Here is a 26,216-nt window from a genome sequence, read left to right on the forward strand (position 1 = left end):
CCCAACCCAGGGAATGAATCCACGTCTCCTGTATCTCCTGTATTGCACGTGAATTCTTCACTGCTGAGCCACCAGGGAAGCCCATAAGGTATCATACTGGTATACCAACTCCAGTATATACAGATTAGAAGTGTTTAATAAAATCTTTGAAATAAACTGGAAAGAACTGATAGTCATCTTTACCCTTTTTAGCACTCTGGAAAGTAATAAAAGGTGCGTGAATCCAAGTTGTCTAAAATAACAAGGGAAAAAAGTCACATGACGAGATTGGAAAGAAGCATAGATTCTTTTTTTAACCAAGATTTTTGATGGAGAGATCTACTCCCAGATAAAAGATCGCTGCCATCTTGTGGTCCTCAGGTTCACACCTAGGATGGGTAGGCAGGGCTGCTTTGGAAAGCTGTTTGCAGTAACGTGAGTGTGGTGGGCGTAAGCGTGAAGAGGAAAAGAAGATAAAGGAAGCATTGGCTCTGAGGTGTGACGTGACCACATGAGGCCAGAGCCTCAGAATGTTCGGGGCACGGCCCTAAGGCAGCAGGTCCCTGGCGATCTGGCCTCAGAGAGCTCCTCTAACCTTCCATTCTCCCAGAGGAGGCTGGTGTGGAGAGAAATCCGCTCCCAACCGCCCCCTCCCCACCAGCAACTCTCCCCATAGATCCTTCACAGGGTGGAAGGAAATTTGTGTGGAGATAAAATTAGAGAAAAGTTTGCATGAAGTCATCCTTATTCAATTTGGGCTGATTTGAAATGTAAATATTAATTCTTTGCTTTGCCAGAGGAAATATCACTCTAAGTATAGTGGTCTTGATTTATTTAAAACAAACAAACAAACAAACAAACTTTTTTTCCCTATTGCTGTATCCCTGAAAGAAAAGAAAAATGATACAATGCAATAATAGGCAAATTTTAACCATTTATTAAGAACTACAGCAGTCTGTCTTTTTTGGTGAAAAGAACTGTTAACTGAGAACATTCTAAATTTCATAAATACCTGTGTATTTAGGCTTTGATTAAGTGCTCAAATGCTTGCACAGTTCTAACTTTCATTTAGAATATCTTAGTTGGAGGGAAAGCAAGGAAGCAGGAACAATGAGGAATGGCTTTGTTAAGTAATCAGCATTACTGTGTTTTCAAATAAGCATGTTAAATTTAAGAACGTAAATGACTTTTTCTTGGGTGTTCTTTAGATTGATGGTTCTATAAGAAAATATCATCGTGAAGGATAAAATGACTGATGTATAAGGGAAGTCAGGCTGCTGTTACTATTTCAATGTTTTGCGTTTAAAACTAACGGGGTTATTTGGGGAATTCCCTGGCAGTCCAGTGGTTGGGGGTCGGTACTCTCACTGCCTGGGTTTGATCCCTAGTCTGGGAAGTAAGCTCTCCAAACCCAGCCAAGTGCGGCCAAAAACAAACCAAAACCGCAACCAATGGGGTTTTCCTTTGTTTTAAATCCATCCAGATTCCAGCACGGCTGCCAGAAATGACAGCAAACCAAGAAGGGGACACTTCTGATTCTGGACATTTAACATTTTAAAAACCATGTTTCAGGTCACACATCTCTCTTGAGCAAAAGACAACATACAAAATACAAAACCATCTTGCCTACCATAGACACCCTGTGGGTCCAGAGTAACACCAGCATAGCTTTCCCTTTTGACACCTTCTGGCTAAAATAAAGGCAAAAAACATCCAGTTAAGAACAGAACTAAACGTATACGACTTGAATGCTTGGGTCAACGTGACTGTTTTTCCAATTAAAATTTTTTTTTATTTATTGGATGTTTTGGACAAGGCAAAATATGCTTTAATACTTATATGCATACATCCAGGAACCAAAGTTTCTGGCTATGTGCATGATAATCAGAGCAAACACTGAAATAGAAGTTATTATATGTGTCAGGTAACTGATCTAAGTGCTCTGTATGTATTAGCTCATCTAACCTCAAAAATACTCTATGAAGTAAGTGCTATTATTACTCCCATATGACATATGAGGAAATTGACAACCAGAGAGATCAAGAAACTTATCCGGTGTCACACTGCTAGGGGGTAGTGGAGCCGGGATTCAAGCTCAGGCAGTGTGGCTCCAGGATCTGTGCATGGAACACCATGCAAAATGCACAGAACGCAGAACATGCCTTGCACAAAATAAGGTGATGTATGCTCACTGAAGTGAATTTCACGACTGAAAACAGAACTCCGAGAATGAAGACCTAGGAAGGCCCAGTTGTGTCGTTAAGATTCTTGTCAAGAATAACATGAAAACATGTGACTTAATAGCATTTAAGAATGATGGCATTTAAGAAATGATAGTTTTCTTCCCCTTTTTTAACCTGTTTACTCATTTACAAAATGGAAAATTTTGACTATAAATTCTAAACTGTAAGTTCGTAAGTCCTGTCTTAGTTATTGCTGTAGCTCCAGTACTTAGCATAATGTCTGGCACAGATTTCAAAACATTTTCCAAAAGCGTTGGGGGAAAAAATACTTCAAAAAACGAAATACCAAAATGTTAAAATTGGATGTTTCTGGTTGTAGGGGTTATTGGTGATTTTAATTTTCCTCTCTGTAGTTTTTTGGTATTTCATGCTTTCTACAGTGAGCAAGTATCATTGTTTTATTTAAATTTTAAAAACATAATTTTAGACTTAAAAGTTACAAGAGCAGTCTAAAAATATCTGAGATAACCTCCACCCAGATTCCCCCACATGTTAACATTTTATTATGTTTGTGTTATCATTTTCTCTTTCTGTCTCTCTTTCTGAATCACTTAAACATGAGTTGCTGATAACTTCTTTTTCCAGAAAGAAAAAAGTATTTATGAAAGAATTTTTAAAAAGCATATTTTTCTTACCACCACTCGTAGTGTTTTTACTAAGATTTCATTTCCAACCGAAGTCTCCAGTGAGAAGCTGAGGTTGTGGAGGCCGACTTCCAGAGGAAGCACAGTGAAGGTGACCAAGTGGTTGGAGGAACCCTCGATTTTCTGGGGCACACACTTGGAGAATCTTCTCCCCTGAGAGTCAGTGACTGGGGTTCCTGATGAACAGATCCCCTCCACAGGATGCATTTTAACACAGAACTGAAATATCACCAGTGAACAATGATTTCAAAACACTTTATGATAAGGAAAGCACGCCCTGACTATGTTCGTCTGGACACAAATTCTCCCTGGTACCTGTCAAATAATCCCTCATATTCTAAGGCGGTAGAGAAAGTTCATTTCAGACTTTCTAAAACATGCATACCAGTTGCTGCTTGGTGGATTACAGTCCATAGGATCACAAAAAGTCAGACGTGACTGAGCACACACGCATTCAGCAAATGTTGTCACGATAGCATTTGTTACACCATCTCTTTACATGTTTATAATTCCGAGAGTGGGAACCCGGGCTCAGGTACGCTGTGTGTGTTATTCATCTTTGTATCTTACAGCTCAGCCTTTCGTGTTCAGTAAGTGGTTTTATGAAATACTAGAACTCTATCTCCTGGCATTCGAGGCCCTGACTAATATGTCCCCCCTAGCTTTTCCAATCTTGCTTCTCATTAACTTCCCATTTGTATCCCATTATACATCCACACTGTGGCTCCAGGAAGATCTAAGCTCAAATCTTGGCTCTGCCACGTTCTGTGTGCCAAGAGCACATGACCCTCCACTTCTTCAGCTTTGTAATGGGGAGAATAATGATACCTACTGACTTACAGCTCAAATAGTGAACATTTTCCACCTGCTCTCCAAAATCTAATGACCTGACAGAGTATCCCCAAAAGAATAAATCTGTATGATCCAGAATAAATCAAGCAGGTACACAAGAAGGCGTACCAACATTCAACAACTAATTTTGAGGAATTTCTCAAAAACGGCAAGTTCGTTTTTCCTCTTAACTATCTTCCTGGGAAACACAACAACCAGGGTGGCTGAGGCAGGAGTTAAAAGAGGACTTTAGGGTCACCTGAAGCCAATGATTCCCTCAGGAGATCATGGGTAGGGTAGGTAAGAACAGATAAGAAGAGACATTTGATAATTCAACATGAATTCATTATAAAAACTCTTAGTAAATGAGATAAGAAAAGAACTTCTGAAACCAATACAAATTATCAAAAACAAAAAGCAAAAACTTTGGCAGTGGTTCTGCTTTCGGAAATAACCAAGTATTTCCTCCTAGATAACTATTCTGAAAATAAAATTATGAGCTCTAGACAAAACATGTATTTAAAAAAAAACTATCTGAAGTCACTAGAGATTGGAAGAGAAGGTGACCCTCAGAAGAAAGGAAGGACATTGGGTAAGGGTCCTGATTTTTTAGTTTTAACCTGAGGGCTAAAGGCAAAGGAGAAAAAGAAAGGCATACCCATTCGAATGCAGAGTTCCAAAGAATAGCATGGAGAGATAAGAAAGCCTTCCTCAGCGATCAATGCAAAGAAATAGAGGAAAACAAGAGAAAGAAAAGACTAGAAATCTCTTCAAGAAAATTAGAGATACCAAGGGAACATTTCATGCAAAGATGGGCTCAATAAAGGACAGAAATGGTATGGACCTAACAGAAGCAGAAGATATTAAGAAGAGGTGGCAAGAATACACAGAAGAACTGTACAAAAAAGATCTTCACGACCTAGATAATCATGATGGTGTGATCACTCACCTAGAGCCAGACATCCTGGAATGCAAAGTCAAGTGGGCCTTAGAAAGCATCACTACGAACAAAGCTAGTGGAGGTGATGGAATTCCAGTGGAGCTATTTCAAATCCTGAAAGATGATGCTGTGAAAGTGCTGCACTCAATATGCCAGCAAATTTGGAAAACTCAGCAGTGGCCACAGGACTGGAAAAGGTCAGTTTTTATTCCAATCCCAAACAATGCTAAAGAATGCTCAAACTACTGCACAATTGCACTCATCTCACACACTAGCAAAGTAATGCTCAAAGTTCTCCAAGCCAGGAGAATACTGTTCTTCAACAGTACATGAACTGTGAACTTCCAAATGTTCAGATGGATTTAGAAAAGGCAGAGGAACCAGAGATCAAATTGCCAACATCCACTGGATCATGGAAAAAGCAAGAGAGTTCCAGAAAAACATCTACTTCTGCTTTATTGACTATGCCAAAGCCTTTGACTGTGTGGATCACAACAAACTTTGGAAAATACTTAAAGAGATGGGAATACCAGACCACCTGACCTGCCTCCTTAGAAATCTGTCTGCAGGTCAAGAATCAACAGTTAGAACTGGACACGGAACAACAGACTGATTCCAAATCAGGAAAGGAGTATGTCAAGGATTTTTCTCGTCACCCTGCTTATTTAACTTATATACATTGTACATCATGAGAAATGCTGGACTGGATGAAGCACAAGCTGGAATCAAGATTGCTGGGAGAAATATCAATAACCTCAGAAACACAGATGACATCACCCTTACAGCAGAAAGTGAAGAAGAACTAAAGAGCCTCTTGATGAAAGTGAAAGTGGAGAGTGAAAATGTTGGCTTAAAACTCAACATTCAGAAAACTAAGGTCATGGCATCCGGTCCCATTACCTCATAGCAAATAGATGGGGAAACAATGGAAACAGTGGGAGACCTTATTTTTTTGGGCTCCACAATCACTGCAGATGGTGACTGCAGCTGTTGGGAGCCACATTAGGCATTACTGACAAAATGGAGGCACGGTCCCAACCCCCCCTCCTCATCTCGCAGGCATGGCCCCGGGATGAGGGAGTTAGGCCTTGTGATTCTGACTTGTTCTTTCCTTTCTTTGGTTGAGTTGGCTGGAAAGAATGTTAAGGTGCTTGAGAGAAGCATGAAAAAGCACAAAGCCTTCTGCAGTTGTGCCCAGGAAATAATCTATAAAGTAACCATTGACATATGTTCAAGGATCCTTACAAAGAGTGTTCTAGGATAGCACAGTAGGCCGCAGCTTGAGGCCATAGGAAGGATTGTTATCTGAGACCTATTTGTGAGGGAAAGGTTTATGGCAAAAGAAATTTGCTGAGCTTAGGGTTTAGGAATAATTAAGAATAGCTATATGCAGGTCAGGAAGCAACAGTTAGAACTGGACATGGAACAACAGACTGGTTCCAAATAGGAAAAGGAGTACGTCAAGGCTGTATATTGTCACCCTGCTTGTTTAACTTATGTGCAGAGTACATCATGAGAAATGCTGGGCTGGAAGAAGCACAAGCTGGAATCAAGATTGCCGGGAGAAATATCAATAACCTCAGATATGCAGATGACACCACCCTTATGGCAGAAAGTGAAGAGGAACTAAAAAGCCTCTTGATGAAAGTGAAAGTGAAAGTGGAGAGTGAAAAAGTTGGCTTAAAGCTCAACATTCAGAAAACTAATATCATGGCATCTGGTCCCATCACTTCATGGGAAATAGATGGGGAAACAGTGGAAACAGTGTCAGACTTTATTGTTTTGGGCTCCAAAATCACTACAGATGGTGACTGCCACTATGAAATTAAGACGCTTACTCCTTGGAAGGAAAGTTATGACCAACCTAGATAGCATATTCAAAAGCAAAGACATTATTTTACCAACAAAGTTCCATCTAGTCAAAACTATGGTTTTTCCAATAGTCAGGTATGGATGAGAGAGTTGGATTATAAAGAAACCTGAGTGCCGAAGAATTGATGCTTTTGAACTGTGGTGTTGGAGAAGACTCTTGAGAGTCCCTTGGACTGCAAGGAGATCCAACCAGTCCATCCTAAAGGAGATCAGTCCTGGGTGTTCATTGGAAGGACTGATGTTGAAGCTGAAACTCCAATACTTTGGCCACCTGATGCACAGAGCTGACTCATTTGAAAAGATCCTGATGCTGGGAAAGATTGAAGGCAGGAGGAGAAGGGGACGACAGAGGGCTGAGATGACTGGATGGCATCATTGACTCGATGGACATGAGTTTGAGCAAACTCCAGGAGATAGTGAAGGACAGGGAAGCTGGCATAGTGCAGTCCATGGGGTCGCAAAGAGTTGGACATGACTGAGCAACTCAACTGAACTGAACTTAAGGGACTGATGGTGGCTGCCCTCAGGTCCAGTTCAGTTCAGTCACTCAGTCATGTCCGACTCTTCTTCTTCACTTTCTGCCATAAGGGTGGTGTCATCTGCATATCTGAGGTTATTGATATTTCTCCCAGCAATCTTGATTCCAGCTTGTGCTTCATCCAGTCCAGCATTTCTCATGATGTACAATGCATATAAGTTAAATAAGCAGGGTGACGAGAAAAATCCTTGACATACTGCTTTCCTGATTTGGAATCAGTCTGTTGTTCCATGTCCAGTTCTAACTGTTGATTCTTGACCTGCAGACAGATTTCTAAGGAGGCAGATCATGTAGTCTGGTGTTCCCATCTCTTTAAGTATTTTCCAAAATTTGTTGTGATCCACACAGTCAAAGGCTTTAGCATAGTCAATAAAGCAGAAGTAGATGTTTTTCTGGAACTCTCTTGCTTTTTTGATGATCCAACAGATGTTGGCAATTTGATCTCTGGTTCCTCTGTCTTTTCTAAATCCAGCTTGAACAGTTGGAAGTTCACGGTTCCTGTACTGTTGATGCCTGGCTTGAAGACTTTTGAGCATTACTTTGCTAGCGTGTGAGATGAGTGCAATTGTGTGATAGTTTGAGCATTCTTTGGCATTGCTTTTCTTTGAGATTGGAATGAAAACTGATTGTTTCCAGTCCTGTGGCCACCGCTCAGTTTTCCAAATTTGCTGGCATATTGAGTGCAGCAGTTTCATAGCTTCATCTTTTTGGATTTGAAACAGCTCCACTGGAATTCCATTGCCTTCACTAGCTTTGTTTGTAGTGGTGCTTCCTAAGGCCCAGTTGACTTTGCTTGCATTCCAGGATGACTGGCTCTCGGTGAGTGATCACACCATAGTGGTTATCTGGGTCATGAATATCTTTTTTTTGTATAGTTCTGTGTATTCTTGCCACCTCCTCTTAATATCTTCTGTTTCTCTTAGGTCCATACCATTTCTGTCCTTTATTGTGCCCACCTTTGCATGAAATATTCCCTTGGTATCTCTAATTTTCTTGAATAGAACTCTAGTCTTTTCATGCTATTGTTTTCCTCTATTGGTTTGCATTGATCGCTGAGGAAGGCTTTCTTATCTCTCCATGCTATTCTTTGGAACTCTGCATTTAGATGGGTATATCTTTCTCTTTCTCCTTTGCCTTTTTCTTCTTCTTTTTTCACCTATTTGTAAGCCTCCTCAGACAAGCATTTTTGCATTTCTTTTTCTTGGGGATGGTCTTGATCACCGCCTCCTATACAATGTCATGAACATTCGTCCATAGTTCTTCAGGCACTCTGTCTATGAGATGTAATCTCTTGAATCTATTTGTCACTTCCACTGTATAATTGTAAGGGATTTGATTTAGGTCATACCTGAATGGTCTAGGGGTTTTCCATAGTTTTTTCAATTTAAGTCTGAATTTGGCAATAAGGAGTTCATGATCTGAGCTGCAGTCAGCTCCTGGTCTTGTTTTTGCTAACTGTATAGAGCTTGTCCATCTTTGACTGCAAAGAATATAATCAATCTGATTTCCGTTGACTATCTGGTGATGTCCATGTGTGGAATCTTCTCTTGTGTTGTTGGAAGAGCATGTTTGCTAAAACCAGTGCGTTCTTTTTGCAAAATTCTGTTAGACTTTGCCCTGCTTCATTCTGTACTTCAAGGCCAAATTTGCCTGTTACTCCAGGCATTTCTTGCCTTACTACCTTTGCATTCCATTCCCCTATAATGAAAAGGACATCTTTTTTGGGTGTTAGTTCTAGAAGGTCTTGAAGGTCCTCATAGAACTGTTCAACTTCAGCTTCTTCAGCATAACTGGTTGGACATAGATTTGGAGTACTGTGATACGAATGGTTTGCCTTAGCAATGAACAGAGATCATTCTGTCATTTTTGAGATTGCATCCGAGTACTGCATTTTGGACTCTTTTGTTGACTCTGATGGCTACTCCATTTCTTCTAAGGGATTCTTGCCCACAGTAGTAGACATAATGGTCATCTGAGTTAAATTCACCCATTCCAGTCCATTTTTTGGAAGGAATAATGCTAAAGCTGAAACTCCAGTACTTTGGCCACCTCATGTGAAGAGTTGACTCATTGGAAAAGACTCTGATGCTGGGAGGGGTTGGGGGCAAGAGGAGAAGGGGACGACAGAGGATGAGATGGCTGGATGGCATCACTGACTCAATGGACGTGAGTCTGAGTGAGCTCCGGGAGTTGGTGATGGACAGGGAGGCCTAGCGTGCTGTGATTCATGGGATCACAAAGAGTCGGACACGACTGAGTGACTGAACTGAACTGAACTGAACTGAGTCCATTTTAGTTCTCTGATTCCTAGAATGTCGACGTTCACTCTTGCCATCTCCTGTTTGACCACTTCCAATTTGCCTTGATTCATGGACCTAACATTCCAGGTTCATATGCAATATTGCTCTTTACAGTGTCGGACTTTACTTCCAACACCAGGCATACCACAACTGGGTGTTGTTTTGCTTTGGCTCCGTCTCTTCATTCTTTCTGGTGTTATTTTTCTCCACTGACCTCCAGTTGCATATTGTGCACCTACCAACCTGGGGAGTTCATCTTTCAGTGTCCTATCTTTTTGCATTTTCATACTGTTCATGGGGTTCTCTCAAGGCAAGAATAGTGAAGTGGTTTGCTATTCCCTTCCCCAGTGGACCATGTTTAGTCAGAACTCTCCACCATGACCCATCCATCTTGGGTGGCCCTACACAGCATGGCTCATCGTTTCACTGAGTTAGACAAGCTGTGGTCCATGTGATCAGATTGGTTAGTTTTCTGTGATTGTGGTTTTCATTCTGTCTGCCCTCTGATGGAGAAGGATAAGAGGCTTATGGAAGCTTCCTGATGGGGAGACCAACTGAGAGGGAAACTGGGTCTTGTTCTGATGGGTGGGGCCATGCTCAGTAAATCTTTAATCCAATTTTCTGTTGATGGGCAGGGCTGTGTTCCCTCCCTGTTGTTTGATCTGAGGACAAACTATGGTGGAGGTGATGAAGCGACCTCCTTCAAAAGGCCCCAAGCACTGCTGCCCTCAGTGCCCCAATCCTGCAGCAGGCCACTGCCGACCCACCCCTCCACCGGAGACTCCCGGACATTCATGGGCAAGTCCCTTGAGAAGTAGCTGAACCTCTGTTCAGTTCAGTTCAGTTCAGTCGCTCAGTCATGTCTGACTCTTTGCGACCCCATGAATCGCAGCACGCCAGGTCTCCCTGTCCATTACCAACTCCTGGAGTTCACTCAGACTCATGTCCATCGAGTCAGTGATGCCATCCAGCCATCTCATCCTCTGTCATCCCCTTCTCCTCCTGCCCCAAATCCCTCCCAGCATCAGAGTCTTTTCCAATGAGTCAACTCTTCGCATGAGGTCGCCAAAGTACTGGAGTTTCAGCTTTAGCATTTCATTCCTTCCAAAGAACACCCAAGGCTGATCTCCTTCAGAATAGACTGGTTGGATCTCCTTGCAGTCCAAGGGACTCTCAAGAGTCTTCTCCTTGAGAACCCCTGTTAGAACCTACCATCTTATTGGCTTGAAGAACCCAGGGACAGAGTATAGCACAGCCACCACAGTGGAAAAATGAAGGAGTTCCAAGTTGTGTATAAACTTTACTCAAACCTGGCCAACCCTTGAATTATGCACAGCACAGTCTCCAAGCATCCTAGCTAAAGGTTAAAAGAACTGGACTGAGATTGCCAAATTTGGGATTGATTAAGCCAACTGCAACCCAAGATGAAAGCTCTTCAGCGGACTGCAATAGAATCGTGTCTCTACATCATTTCATTAAAAAAAGCCCAAATTAGCATGACTGCACTCATGTCACAAGCTAGCAAAGTAATGCTCAAAATTCTCCAAGCCAGGCTTCAACAATACATGAACCGTGAACTTCCAGATATTCAAGCCAGTTTTAGAAAAGGCAGAGGAACCAGAGATCAGATTGCCAACATCCGCTGGATCATGGAAAAAGCAAGAGAGTTCCAGAAAAACAATCTATTCTGCTTTATTGACTACGCCAAAGCCTTTGACTGTGTGGATCACAATAAACTGTGGAAAATTCTGAAAGAGATGGGAATACCAGACCACCTGATCTGCTTCTTGAGAAATCGGTATGCAGGTCAGGAGGCAACAGTTAGAACTGGACATGGAACAACAGACTGGTTCCAAATAGGAAACGGAGTACATTAAGGCTGTATATTGTCACCCTACTTATTTAACTTATGTGCAGAGTACATCATGAGAAATGCTGGGCTGGAAGAAGCACAAGCTGGAATCAAGATTGCCGGGAGAAATATCAATAACCTCAGATATGCAGATGACACCACCCTTATGGCAGAAAGTGAAGAGGAACTAAAAAGCCTCTTGATGAAAGTGAAAGTGAAAGTGGAGAGTAAAAAAGTTGGCTTAAAGCTCAACATTCAGAAAACTAATATCATGGCATCGGTCCCATCACTTCATGGGAAATAGATGGGGAAACAGTGGAAACAGTGTCAGACTTTATTGTTTTGGGCTCCAAAATCACTACAGATGGTGACTGCCACTATGAAATTAAGACGCTTACTCCTTGGAAGGAAAGTTATGACCAACCTAGATAGCATATTCAAAAGCAAAGACATTATTTTACCAACAAAGTTCCATCTAGTCAAAACTATGGTTTTTCCAATAGTCAGGTATGGATGAGAGAGTTGGATTATAAAGAAACCTGAGTGCCGAAGAATTGATGCTTTTGAACTGTGGTGTTGGAGAAGACTCTTGAGAGTCCCTTGGACTGCAAGGAGATCCAACCAGTCCATCCTAAAGGAGATCAGTCCTGGGTGTTCATTGGAAGGACTGATGTTGAAGCTGAAACTCCAATACTTTGGCCACCTGATGCACAGAGCTGACTCATTTGAAAAGATCCTGATGCTGGGAAAGATTGAAGGCAGGAGGAGAAGGGGACGACAGAGGATGAGATGGCTGGATGGCATCACTGACTTGATGGATGTGAGTCTGAGTGAACTCCGGGAGTTGGTGATGGACAGGGAGGCCTGGCGTGCTTCGATTCATGGGGTAGCAAAGAGTCGGACACGACTGAGCGACTGAACTGAACCAAAGATATTGTGGATGTTCTTGTTTCTTGTTTTGATGTGACGAAGAATGCACTGACAATTTAAAAAAGAAATAAAAGATGGCAATACCATGAGATGTGTCTGGTTATAATCATGTCATCGCAGTTTGCATTGCTCTTTGAGCAGTAGTGCAGTGCAATGAAAGCACTACACGTGGTCTGTGTCACAGCTACCAAACCCTGCTATGGATAGTACACACAGATGAGTGTAGCTTTAAACTTTACTCATGGACACGGAAATTTGAATTTCATATAATTCTGATGTGCCATGAAATATTCTTCTTTTTCCCGCCCCCCTCCCCCCAAACTTTTAGAGATGTGAAAAACATTCTTAGCTTATCTGCCATAGAAGAGGAGGGAGCAGGCCAGTTTTGGCCCACAGGCCACAGACTGCTGACCTCTGACCTAGCACATGAAGCAAAAGAATGAAGAGATGTAAAATATTCAATATTGTAAGCAGGTCAGTTTCCCTTACAGTCAGTTCAGTCACTCAGTTATGTCCGACTCTTTGCGACCCCATGAACCGCAGCACGCCAGGCTTCCCTGTCCATCACCAACTCTCAGAGCTTGCTCAAACTCATGTCCATCGAGTTGGTGATGCCATCCAACCGTCTCATCCTCTGCCGTCCCCTTCTCCTCCTGCCTTCAATCTTTCCCAGCATCAGAGTTTTTTCCCGGCATCAGTTTCCGTTACAGTAATTTCTAAATTCAGGATGTGCCTGCTAAGTCGTTTCAGTTGTGTCCAGCTCTTTGTGACCCTATGCATGGTAGCTGGCCGGGCTCCTCTCTCCATGGGTTGCCATGCCCTCCTGCAGGGGACCTTCCTGACTCAAGGATCAAACCTGAGTCTTTTAAGTCTCCTGCACTGGCAGGCAAGTTCTTTACCTCTGGCACCACCTGGGAAGCCCAAATTCAGGATAATACCTACCAAAACCCAAATACATTGTTAACTAAATCAGCAAGCAATTACTTGACATTTAGAATCTTATAATCAGGAAACTTAAAATAATTCAGTTTCAGTGTATGTACATATTTTTGTTGTATCAGAGTATGATTAATTGAGAGAAAACATTCAAGCTTAAAACGTATAACTTTAGGAGAGTGGAATGGAAATATAAGTTCACAGATAAAAGGAATGGTATATAATCTGTTGTTAATGAGTTTATTTGCATATTTTAAAATGGATTGTTATGGTATTTAGGTTCTGCTCTATAAAAGTTTGATATGATAGTTTTATTTTTAAAATATCAATACTTAAGTGTTTCCAACGGAGAAGGCAATGGCACCCCACTCCAGTACTCTTGCCTGGAAAATCCCATGGACGGAGGAGCCTGGTAGGCTGCAGTCCATGGGATCGCCAGGAGTTGGACAAGACTGAGTGACTTCACTTTCACTTTTCACTTTCATGCACTGGAGAAGGAAATGGCAACCCACTCCAGTGTTCTTGCCTGGAGAATCCCAGGGACGGGGGAGCCTGGTGGGCTGCCATCTCTGGGGTCGCACAGAGTCAGACACGACTGAAGTGACTTAGCACCAGCAGCAGAGTTTCCAAAGTTATAGATTTGCATATTCTTTGAATTTATGATGAATAATTTTAGATGCCAATTTAAAACGTGCCAATGGGGTACATTTTTTTCTGAAAAAAATTTAGGGAGGTATAAGCAAAATTTTTGGAGGCCACTGGAATACTTATGTCTAAGAATGAAATCACAGCTTTTTTTTTTTTTAATAAAGTCAGATGTTCAGACTGCATCGAGTTCCTGTATAAAGTCTTGCGAATGTGATTTTTCAAGTGAAATCAGTCAGCCTAATGCATAATTCTGTTTAGAAATGTGTTGGCAAAAAGAAGACAAATGGTGGATCTGACCAAGGTTGGAGTTTTTCACAGAGTGTACCCAGAGCAAAAGAAGATAAAGAGAGCTGGCATGTTTTTAATCAGTGAGATTACAATGATGGCTTATGAATTCTAACCTGAATGAGGAGTGAAGTAAAGGCTTTAGCATGAGAGGGCTGCTGCTGCTAAGTCACTTCAGCCGTGTCTGACTCTGTGCGACCCCGTAGACCGTAGCCCACCAGGCTCCCCCGTCCCTGGGATTCTCCAGGCAAGAACACTGGAGTGGGGTGCCATTGCCTTCTCCAGTGCATGAAAGTGAAAAGTGAAAATGAAGTCACTCAGTCGTGTCCGACTCTTAGCAACCCCACGGACTGCAGCCTACCAGGCTCCCCCATCCATGGGATTTTCCAGGCAAGAGTACTGGAGTGGGGCGCCATCACTTCTCCTGAGAGGGCTAATGAAGAATAAAAGTAGTGAAGTCCATGAGTTGGAAGTTTCAGTAGCGCTGTTGCTGTAGAACAGTACCTACAAAGTATCAAGTTCATGAGTCACGACAGGCAGGAGGTTGTGTCATAGGTGAGAGGTTTGAAATAAAGTTTTCCAAGGGGAAGGCAAGATGTGCAAAGTGAAGAGTGGGAATGGCCCAAAGAGGACAGGAAAGGGTTGTTAGAGGCAAAATCAGGAAACTCAAAGTCCAGGGTGAAGGATGAACCAAAGTGAGCCTGCACAGCATGCCGATTATCTTAGGACTCGTGTTCTTCATTAACAGGAATTGTATGAATAATTTTAACTTTTCTTCTTCCCTTCACTGAGTTTTTATTTTTTGTGTACATGGTAATTCCATTAATAGAATTCTCAGAAGACTAGGGACATCTTCATTTTTTCCCATTTATTTGAACATACCATAAATATTTACTTACCTGAATTCCAGATGTTCTATAGTTGTAAACAGTTCCACTCAGTTGGATCTGTTCCCCTCGTACAACAGAATATGGTATATTCATTTCCAGGAAGACGCTTTTGAACACTTTTGCTTTCAGAGTATTAGCAACACATATACCTTCAGCCCAAGTAAAAGCAAAGTTGAAGCGAATTAGGGAATTCCCATAATACCTTATCAGTACTAAAATGTCTCAGATTTGCTTTGCTTCAAGGAAAAATGAATGCCAGATCATGTTTTTTCTCTGCCCTATTATCCTTATGGAATTTTCCTTGAATTTTCTATGCACTGATTTTTAAAAACTGAGCTGTAATTGACATATAACATTACAGTAGCTTCAGGTGTACGACACAGTGATTCGATATCTGTGCACATTGTAAATGATCACCACGATAAGTCTAGGGAACATCCACGACCATACGCACTACACAATGTTTTTCTTGCGGTGAGAAAGTTTAAGGTCTATTCTTATATCATTGATCTTCATTCAGTAATTCTGGTATTAACAGAAAACTGTGTTTGTCCAAAAAGTATTTAATTCTATTCAAGGAGTGAGAATGATTACTAACTAAAGCACCAAATCTCTTTTTTAGATACTCATTATAGGTTCCATTTAACAGGCATCAAATTTTGGTTGTGGAAGCCAAGATTTATAAGAACACAAAACAGCAAGCGAACAAACAAGCCGGGCCTGAGGTTATTTATAAAGTATCTGCACTAAATCACCACAGAAGGGGACTAGGCCAGGAGAGAAATCCTGTATTTGTATCTAACTCTACTCCATCTTCTAGTCACTGAGAATAAAACAAGAAAAGTGGGGGCTTCACCTCAGTCTTGATAAAATGATGACTCATAGAAGAAAGAAGAGGAAACGGATACAGTCCAAGATGTGAGCGCTTCTAAGCCTCCTTGTAATACATTATAAATAGACTTTAATAAGCGGCCCCCTTAAGTTCTGGATAAACCAAAAAGATCGTAATTTTAAAAACCCTGCGCTTTGCCAAATCAAATCACTTCTCACGTAAATATATAACTTCAATTTGCTTACCGCCATTTGAAATTCCAACACCTTGAATTTCCCAGGTAGTTAGAGAATCAGGTAGCACAAACTGCAATTGGTTCCTGAAAGTTAAAATGTTGATATTCAAATACAATGGGACATTCACTAACCAAAATTGACAACTTGCAGAATTTTTGCCTCATACTACTTTAGAAGAAAGAAAAAAAAAAATCACACCAGAACAAAATCACAACAGGTATTAAGGAGAAATCAAGCAAGAAAAATATATCCAGTGACTCTTATACTTGTTCCATATTTTTACATATTTTACTGGTATGGTGAGAATTCAAACTCGGAAGGATACCTTTGAAACACTGCAAAACATACAGTTCAAAGAAAAAATTACATTTATCATGTTGTTTAGTTGCTAAGTCGTGTCTCACTCTTTTGTGACCCCATGGGCTGTGTATTGTGTGGGGTGTTCTAAAATAGGGAAGCAAACTACTAATGTACCTTAAAACTGCCCACCACAAAGCTGACGTAACTAAAAATTTCTGATGAAGCTCAAGCTTGTACTCGTTCAAAAAACAACGATTGTGCATCAACTTTGTGTCAAGCATAGCACTAAATACTGAGTATACAGCACTCACTGATACTGTTCTCTCTCAAGCAGTTAGTTCACAGTCTATATTCAGTAAATAAATTGTACCAATAAAACAAAAAAAGTTCAGAGGCAGTGTGCATTGATTCAACACATTCGTTTTAGGGCCTCTGCAAGCTGGACCCTATGCCAGGTATTGGATAAAAAACTGGTCTGAATTTAGTCCTTACTCTGGAAGTATTTACATTTTAATGTGATAGGTAGTTGGGTAAACAGGACCTTATTATCCTGCGTGATATGTGTAACAGGGTTCATTGAAGGGGTAATACATTCAGTCATTAGGTGGGGGAACAGTGGTAGAAAGGCTTAGGAAGGGAAATGCAAGCCAAGGGGCAAAGTCAGATGAAGTGGACAACACTGTGGAGGAGGAATCTGCGGGACAAGGGTAGAGACCAGGGGACCCAGAAGAAGTCGGATGTCAGGCCCAGAACTCACTGCCTTGACTGCTCCTTGGAAAGTCTGTGCTTTGAGATCCCGTCCATCCCCGCTCCTGGCCACCTGAGGAAGGGTGATGTGCAGGGAAGCAGCACTGTCTCCAGTGCCTGGTACAGAGTAGGCAGTCCATAAGCAAGTGTTGAACAGGGACTTTAACAAGAGCAGAACCTTGCTCCCTAGTAATCAATGTTTGTTTTGTAGTTACAGGTATTTCAGGATGAAAACAGCTGTGTGATACAGCGTAAGGCACACAGCTGTGCTCGGCAAAGACTAATTTAAATGGAATGACGTTGAGTGGGATAGGACCCTTCTTCCCCAAGAGCTGACCTTGCCATGAAGCTAATTCTCAGAGCAAACCACATGTTAAAAAAAAAAAGTAAAATAAAATTCGACCCAGTGGTGGTATGATCTTAACTCCTAAATAAACTGTTGGGAAATGGGTAGCTTCCAGATTTTTGGTTATATTTTCCCATATTTTTCAGAGGAATGTCAAAGAAATATAATACCTTTTCGGGACACGATGAACTTCCCATAGCCAGCTTTCTGGAAAATAGCTTCTTATTTCTGGTTTGGTTACTGGTAAAAGAGACTTTATATCTGGGGGGAAAGTATATATGATTATGGAAAAACAGCAAAAATTCTACCTAGGGCTGAATTTTTAAATGTAGACATTAATCAATAGCTTAAGTATTTTCTGAAAGGTCAGTGAAACATTTTGTTTAGCAGTTTCAAAATAGAACAATAAAGGCCTTAGGATTTCTCCACTAGCAGCACTGACAAAATGAATAAAGCATAAAAATATACTTAATAAATTTTTTTCTAAATTGCTAAATGTTTCACGTTCTGAAAATTGTACAGAATACTAACTAGTCTATGAAGTCTGCTCCTATCTATTGCAGGGATTTCCTGGTGATCCAGTGGCTACGAGTCTGGGCTCCTGAGGCAGGGGACCTGGGTTTGACCCCTGGTCAGGGAACTAGATCCCACATGCCATAACTAAGACCCAGTGCAGCCAAATAAATAAATAAGTAAAATTTTAAAAAGTTATTTACATTTAAAAATTGCAACAATTGTTATTATTTTATAAAATAGGGAAGTTTATGTGATTCTTTGCCTTGCTGCAGACATTTATTTATATTTCCTTTAATAAAAATGAGCAGAATATCTGCTTATGTCCAAGATGTTCTGATAGGGACTAGAGTTACTTCTCTGCCTTAAAAAAAAACTAGAAAACCAGACACAATAGCTTGCTTTCAGATATTAGAGCTTAAGTGAGCCAGATCAGGGATCCCTCAGGGAAGGGAGACAGATTAGGTAAACCCCCAAATTATCCAGGTTTACTATCTGGAGGCAGTTTACAGGCTTCAGAGCAGGGAGAGAAACCCATACAGACCCCAGCGGAGTTGCAACACCAGGCGTGAGATTTGGGAGGCTAAGCTGTCTAGAACAAGGAACAGAGGCGGGAACTGGAGAGGCTGAATTCCAGGCAACTGATGCCAACCCAGATGGTTAGAGTTGAAGACCTGGACCTCGAGAAAGGGATATGCACTAGATTGTTCATACAAAATACTGCGCGTAATAAGCAAAAGTCTGAAAACAGCTTACATCTATCTAATGACTTGGTTTCAACAAATGGCCACAGGAGTTTATTTCTGCAGAAATAAACCCACTCAGAACGATAACGTTTAAGATGTACTGTTAAGCAAAACAGTCAAGCAGGGTCTATCGTTCCGTTTTTGTTTGTTTTGACTGTATGTGAATGAATTGAAAGTCCTAAAAGTTCTGAAAACCTGTTAATTCTGAAGATGTATATGGTGGTTTCAATTGAAATATGATTTCAACTTGTACGTAAGTACATTTGACTTAATGCTACACTTTGAAATCTTCTGCTATACTTGGTCAGTATAGGTACAAACGGGATTTTAATGGTTGTAATATCACAGAATCATGAAATTGTAGAACCCAAAGGCATATTAGATATCATCTGGCCCAAGTTTCTTGCTTTAAAAATGAGGAGAGTGAGGCTCAGAGAGGATGAAAAACCATTCACGTTTATGGGCTGAGTCAGCTTCAGACCTGTCTGGGTCTTAACTACAGACGAGAGCGCTCTGCTCTGTTCTGTATTCACCTCTTCTGATTCCCCAAAGTGACAACAATTTTTTTTCTTAAGAGCATTCACAAGTTATCTTTTCTACTTTCCATTTTAAGTAGAGCATGAACACTGCCTTTTTTGGCAGCATAAAGTGACATCAAATTTTCCATATTTTCCAATAGAAAATGCCAAACTTACGCAGCCTTCCTAGTTGCATATTTTTGTGATGCTCATCAGCCCGGAACTGGCTTGCGATGGCACAACAGCTCTTGAAAGCTTTGATACATATGGGGCCTGCCTGAATCCGAGCGGCTCGCTGCTCACAGGTTTCATCATCATTCCGATGGGCTCCATCGTAACAACATTTCTTCACCCATGCGTTTCTGTATTTAGCAGCTGAAATGATCATAATTCAAATGCCCTTGATTATGCATAGAGTCAAACATCTCATGCTTAGAAGGGCTCTCAAGGGATACCCGGTTTCTGCTGCCACAGGACCCCTGGCCCACAACAGTCGCGGCTGGTAGACTGTCCAGCCTCCTTGTGGAACTACCATAGGAATGGGGAGAGTGTGGCCTCATGAAACAGTCCATTGTCCATTCTGATGCACACTAAATGTTTAAGGGCTTCCTGCAACTAACTGAAGTACTGGCTTTTGAAATGAGCACCTTGGATTCAGCGCCCTTTTGAATAAAGTAAGTTAATCTGAGAAGTTTGCAAAACATTTGAAGATAGTTATCACTATACAAGTATGTTCTTCAAGCTAAATATCCTGTTTTTTTCAAACGTTTCTTGTAGTTTGTACACCTTCACCAGTGGCATCATCCTTCATCATAAATGCTTGGATTAACCAATATCTCTCTTTTGATATCATTAAAACTCAGAATGAAAGCCAGAATTAAAATGACTCATATATAAATGCAAAGTATTATTGTATTACTATAAACATCCTTATTGGTTGAGCTCAGGTCACTGGCTCCTGGTTCAGTGTTCTTTCTACTGTATCATTGCCAATTATCATATCTCTGTTTAAATAATACTTAAAAATAATTTCTGTTGGGCTTATTCCTCCCAATAATCCAACTTATTCTTAAGTATTAAAAGCATGCAATAGAAAGATGGTAACAATAACCCTGTATACGAGACAGCAAAAGAGACACTGATGTATGGAACAGTCTTTTGGACTCTGTAGGAGAGGGAGAGGGTGGGATGATTTGGGAGAATGGCATTGAAATATGTATAATATCATATATGAAACGAGTCGCCAGTCCAGGTTCGATGCACGACATTGGATGCTTGGGGCTGGTGCACTGGGACGACCCAGAGGGATGGTATGGGGAGGGAGGAGGGAGGAGGATTCAGGATGGGGAACACATGTATACCTGTGGCAGATTCATTTTGATATATGGCAAAACCAATACAATATTGTAAAGTGAAATAAAAAAAATAAAAAATAAATAAAAGTATGCAAGAAGAGATAGACATCTAGGTATATCTCAAAGTTAATTAAACCATGGATTTTGTTAGAATAAAATGGAAGAATGTAATTTTAGTCACTAGATGAAGTTTGCAGAGAGGAAATATTTGTAACAAATAAAAGTTAATCTTTTATATTTTAGATATAGAAATAACAAAGACTTGTTTCCCTTGGATTAAGGTTCTGGCGAATGACCTGTTGGGCTTGTTTAGATGAGTCTCCGAGGGAGACGAGCTAGGTGTCTGTATACAGCTTCCTTTTCACCCATTCATCGGAACGAGGAGAAATTAGATGATGTTTAATTTTTCCCAGCTTTTGAATTACATGATCATAACCTTTTGACAATCACATGAAATCTTTATAATACCTTCTTCCTCTATCTTCTTTTTCAGCATTCTCTTTGGCCTGAGAATTTCCTTACAAGGTTCATCTGTTTTAAAAAGATAAAGAAAAAAAGGAGGGGGGAAAGGGATAAAAATCTCAAAAAACACAAAATTCCATGAAATTATTTTTTTTTAACATTCACATAACTCATTCAACAAATACTGAGAACCTGGTTTTGACCAAGCTCTGCACACTCACATCTCAGTGCGACTTGTTTTTGGAGGGGCCCACAATCTGTTGTTACACATTTTGACTTGTTTGATCCGAGTTTGGTTTTAGATCCTATAACCCTTTTGGTTCACTCATTACAAGGAAATACCTGAGCCCTTAGGAGTGAGCCAAGTTTTTGTTAGCTATGCTATTTTATAACCTCAGAGATGCAGATGACACCACCCTTATGGCAGAAAGTGAAGAGGAACTCAAAAGCCTCTTGATGAAGGTGAAAGTGGAGAGTGAAAAAGTTGGCTTAAAGCTCAACATTCAAAAGCAAAGATCATGGCATCCGGTCCCATCACTTCATGGGAAATAGATGGGGAAACAGTGGAAACAGTGTCAGACTTTATTTTGGGGGGCTCCAAATCACTGCAGATGGTGACTGCAGCCATGAAATTAAAAGACGCTTACTCCTTGGAAGGAAAGTTATGACCAACCTAGATAGCATATTGAAAATCAGAGACATTACTTTGCCAACAAAGGTTCGTCTAGTCAAGGCTATGGTTTTTCCTGTGGTCATGTATGGATGTGAGAGTTGGACTGTAAAGAAGGCTGAGAGCCGAAGAATTGATGCTTTTGAAGTGTGGTGTTGGAGAAGACTCTTGAGAGTCCCTTGGACTGCAAGGAGATCCAACCAGTCCATTCTGAAGGAGATCAGCCCTGGGATTTCTTTGGAAGGAATGATGCTGAAGCTGAAACTCCAGTACTTTGGCCACCTCATGTGAAGAGTTGACTCATTGGAAAAGACTCTGATGCTGGGAGGGATTGGGGGCAGGAGGAGAAGGGGACGACAGAGGATGAGATGGCTGGATGGCATCACTGACTCGATGGACGTGAACTGAGTGAACTCTGGGAGTTGGTGATGGACAGGGAGGCCTGGCGTGCTGCGATTCATGGGGTCGCAAAGAGTCGGACACGACTGAGTGACTGATCTGATCTGATCTGATGCTATTTTAATTATCTTCTGTGCTTATTTTATTATAAATAATAGTATCAAGTATAATGATGAACAGTTTTAAAACCACAGAAATAAAACGATTAAGGTGTGGTCCTTGCCCTTAAAGAGTTCCCAGTGCAGTGACCGAAACCAGATGGGTCACTAAGTCTAAGGCTGTATAGTGGAGTTGGTGATGGACAGGGAGGCCCGGCGTGCTGCGGTTCATGGGGTCGCAAAGAGTCGGACACGACTGAGCGACTGAACTGAACTGAACTGAACTGAGTGATGTACTTCTATTAAATTACTTATAAATAGATCTAGCCCTATAGTAGTCCCCCGATTAAAGGAGAGGAAATGATCAATTCTCTATGAGGAAGAGGTTGCATAGAGGAGAGGATTCTTCCACTAGCTTCTGCAGGCTAATAAAAGGGAAAGCAGTCCTAATAATGTAAAATAGGCTAGCGCCACCCATAGCTACACTTGGTTCTCTACGGCATAAACCTAAGGTCACGTAGAGTGGGTGAGAAACAGCTGCAAAGAGCCGGGGAGAAGATCACAGAGGGCCTGGAGTATTACAGAAAAGAATTTGTGCTTTATCTTGAAGTCTAGTGAAACCGTTTATACAGAGGAGTTACCTAGTCACGTCACCGTAAGATCAGTGTAGTGAATTATTCTGGAGGAGGCACAACAACGATGTCTGGGAGGCAAATTGTTCATGTAAATTCCAGTAACCAGTTTGAAGAATAAACAAAAAGCGGTGTGTTTTACCGTTTTCTCGGGTGTCATCTGCGTTTGCGTTGGTGAGGAAAGTGAGTCCAGCTAGGTAGAACACCTCTGCATTGTCTCGGCCACCGCCTGCCCCACAGCCCAGGTCACCCTTCTCTAAAGTTTGAAATACCTATTCAGAGGTACTTAGTTAATTTAATAATTCTTAGCACAATTCCTAAAGGGCAAAATAGTAAGCCTAATCAGATATGGAGATCATTCTTCTGAAAAACTAAAGGTACAGACTGTTACATGACTCTAACAAATCTGTGAAATGCACAGGCCTATCGTTTATCAAATGGCCAAAGACCGAATTTCCCAACTTCCTTCCTTTAGTTTGTTCTTTTGTTTTCAAAAATACATGCCTATTCAAAATGAAATCAAGAACTAAGTTTTAAGCTTTGATGAGACGATGCTTTGAAATCGACCCATGCTGTTTTGTACATAGAGTGCATACTGTAATCAATATAATGTCCAAAAAAGAATAAATGAGTGAACGTATGAATAAGTGAATTAATAAGCTAGCTTTTAAATCACTGAAAGAAAAAAAACAGCACAATCTCTCGTATTTTGGGAAAGAGGGCGCTAGGTTCTAAGTGAATGAGAATTTGTTTGGGGGAAGGCTTTTCCCAGTTTTAATTTTGACTCCAAATAATTTTTCCTTTCTGAATATTTTTAACTTAATAGTTTCTCAGTTCTTTCTTCCTTCTTCAAAGAAATTCAAGTCTAGAAAATAGTAGCAGAGCATAGGGGAGGTAAGGGCTTCCCTGGTGGCTCAGCTGGTACAGAACCTGCCAGCAAAGCGGGAGACCTGGGTTCAATCCCTGGGTCGGGAAGATCCCCTGGAGAAGGGAAAGGCTACCCACTCCAGTATTCTGGCCTAGAGAATTCTGTGGACTGTATAGTCCATGGGGTGGAAAAGAGTCGGACACGACTGAACAACTTTCACTTCACATAGGGGAGGTAAATGGGAACTTAGAGGAAAAAAGTCCGCCTGCAATGCAGGAGACTCTGGTTCGATTCCTGGGTTGGGAAGATCCCCTGGGAAAAGGATAGGCTACCCACTCCAGTATTCTTATGCTTCCCTTGTGGCTTAGCTGGTAAAGAGTTCGCCTGCAATGCAGGAGACCTGGATTTGATCCCTGGGTTAGGAAGATCCCCTGGAGAAGGAAAAGGCCACCCACTCCAGTACTCGGGCCTGGAGAATTCCATGGGCTGTATAGTCCATGGGGTCACAAAGAGTCAGACGCAACTGAGCAATTTTCACTTTCACTTTCAGAGTAAATGAATAATTTTCAGATTTCTGGGCCACAGATTTTAATGAGTTAAAAAAAATAAACAAAAGCCAAAATCCCCCAGAGGTTGCCTATTCATTCTTCCCTGGTGCTGCTACTGTAAAGTCCCCTGCTCCCAAATCTCCAAACCTACCAATCAGGGGTACTCTGGCCCCATGATCACTACTATCATCATCATATGCTTTTAAAGTGCTTAACTCCATACTTGGAAAAGTAAAAAAGGATAGACCTGGGCTTTAGAGACTAACGTGAGGATGGCTTACCTTCCCAAGAGCCCCTGTTCTGAGAAGACTGTATCAGTAGAAAAGCAAGTCTAGTCTTCATTTAGTTCTTTCCCCACAACTTACCCTAATGGCCCCATTTGTGAAGCACTGCCTAGGGCCACCCCAGGAATGAAGGCCACACACTACTTAACTCTTTCCAGGGGTCTCTTGGCTGTCCTTTGCACTCCAAATATAGCACTGTCCACTGCTGTTAAAGCCACCCAGGAATCCAACTCAGTTTCCATATTAAGAGATACACGTTGGCCAGGGGAATATGCATCTGTCTCTGGAGACAGATGAACCTAAAGGTCATTTGGAAAAGAAAATAATCATTTGTACAACACAAAACTTCACAGATAGCTGCATTTGCAGCCCCTTTATTCAGGAGAAAATCTGACTGGGACTTATAATTTGTGGCTTACCTCAAGCTGGTTGCCACACTTTTCCTCAATATTCAACCAGACTGAGTCGGACACTAATTCTGCAGTCTGCTCTCCTGTAACGATGTAATAGACCAGGAGGCGAGCGGAAGGGACCATGTCCTGCGTCACCGGGATGTTTATGCTTTGATAAGCTGAATCCGAAAGTTTGTCCCTTGTGCCAAAGTGAACAATTTTGCCCTTGGATAAAATCTAAAAATAAACAGCAGCAGAAATGGGAATTACAAAACATAACCTTTGCTTTAGGATAGAGCTTGGGAGTGGGAGTAGAAATTATGTTAAAGAAAAAGAAAGTTAACATTGCAAGGGCCTACAATGTGCCAGGAACTTCATGTTCAATTAACTCTTTTAGTTTCCATGATAACCAGAAGGATGGGAATACTGTCTCCACTGTGCAGATGAAGGGGTGCAGTTCAGGAATTAACTAAATGTCATTTAAATTTTCTCCTTAAAACTGTTGAAAAGAAAGTCATCATCACTTGTTTGGCCCGAACATCAGAATAATTAATCCCATTTCTTTGGTAATTGTCATGAAGCCTATAACATTTTTTGTACATTCTTTCCTAGCTTTCACTGACAGCCTTGACTGATACCTCTGTTTAATGTAAGTGATGTAATAAGGATATTCCTGGAGCAGGTTTGAAATGACTCAACCCTTAAGAGCAGGATTTGGGTCCCTCCTGTATTACACTGAAATGTATGTATTTTAAACGTGTCTATGTATGCAATCTGTGGCCATGAAGTAGAGCAGAGGTAATGTGGGAATTTAATCAGGCTCTCTCTGCTGAGGAATCGCACTCTCTTTGGTGAAAGGCACGTCACACAGAGAATCAGAGGTTCCCAGTTCTGATCACAACCTTTCTCTTCCAAGTTGAATGACTGTGGTGAGTCTCAAGTCCTTTGTCCCTCAGTTTCCTCTTCTGTGAAATAGTCATGAAAATCATGCTCTGTCTCAAAGGCTTTTGAAAAACTGACTATTCATTTAGGTGATGTTCTTGGAAGTGCTTTGTGAGAACATATGTCAGGGATCATTCTAACACTTCTCTGTAAGCAAAGGACAATCAGGTAAATTGTAAGTATAATTGTAAGTATAATCACTATTATACTTACCAAGAAATTGTAGTGAGTTATTTTGTCAATATACGGACTTCTGGGTGTAACAACAATATTCAGATGTTCTCCCACAAGCAAATGTTTATAGTTTTCTGTCCAGTCAATATAAAGGTAGCTTTGGCTGAGAGATGAATACGCTACTGCTCGGTAATCTTCACTGGCCTGATTTTCTTCGGGAAGATCTAGATCCTCGGTCTTGATCTGAAAAGGAAAAAAAAAGTTAA

General features: G+C 41.2%; 1 protein-coding gene across 1 annotated transcript in view; it reads right to left on the reverse strand.

Moving 5' to 3' along the window:
* Nucleotides 1–26,216, reverse strand: part of C5 (complement C5) — a 97,386-nt gene that overhangs the window by 39,883 nt on the left and 31,287 nt on the right. Inside the window, exons 12-22 of the mRNA XM_086414021.1 lie at nucleotides 25,990–26,193; nucleotides 24,862–25,071; nucleotides 24,592–24,741; nucleotides 22,885–23,014; nucleotides 20,950–21,012; nucleotides 19,304–19,501; nucleotides 17,520–17,610; nucleotides 15,966–16,039; nucleotides 14,898–15,037; nucleotides 2,858–3,085; nucleotides 1,610–1,670 (exon numbers count right to left, since the gene is read on the reverse strand). Coding sequence (XP_086270147.1) covers nucleotides 1,610–1,670; nucleotides 2,858–3,085; nucleotides 14,898–15,037; nucleotides 15,966–16,039; nucleotides 17,520–17,610; nucleotides 19,304–19,501; nucleotides 20,950–21,012; nucleotides 22,885–23,014; nucleotides 24,592–24,741; nucleotides 24,862–25,071; nucleotides 25,990–26,193 — 1,549 coding nt within the window. The remainder of the gene's footprint in view (nucleotides 1–1,609; nucleotides 1,671–2,857; nucleotides 3,086–14,897; nucleotides 15,038–15,965; nucleotides 16,040–17,519; nucleotides 17,611–19,303; nucleotides 19,502–20,949; nucleotides 21,013–22,884; nucleotides 23,015–24,591; nucleotides 24,742–24,861; nucleotides 25,072–25,989; nucleotides 26,194–26,216) is intronic.

This window comes from Bos grunniens, chromosome 8, assembly GCF_055505025.1.
Source record: "Bos grunniens cultivar Pamir isolate PY7600 chromosome 8, Bosgru_T2T1.0, whole genome shotgun sequence".
Taxonomy (NCBI): Eukaryota; Metazoa; Chordata; class Mammalia; order Artiodactyla; family Bovidae; genus Bos; species Bos grunniens.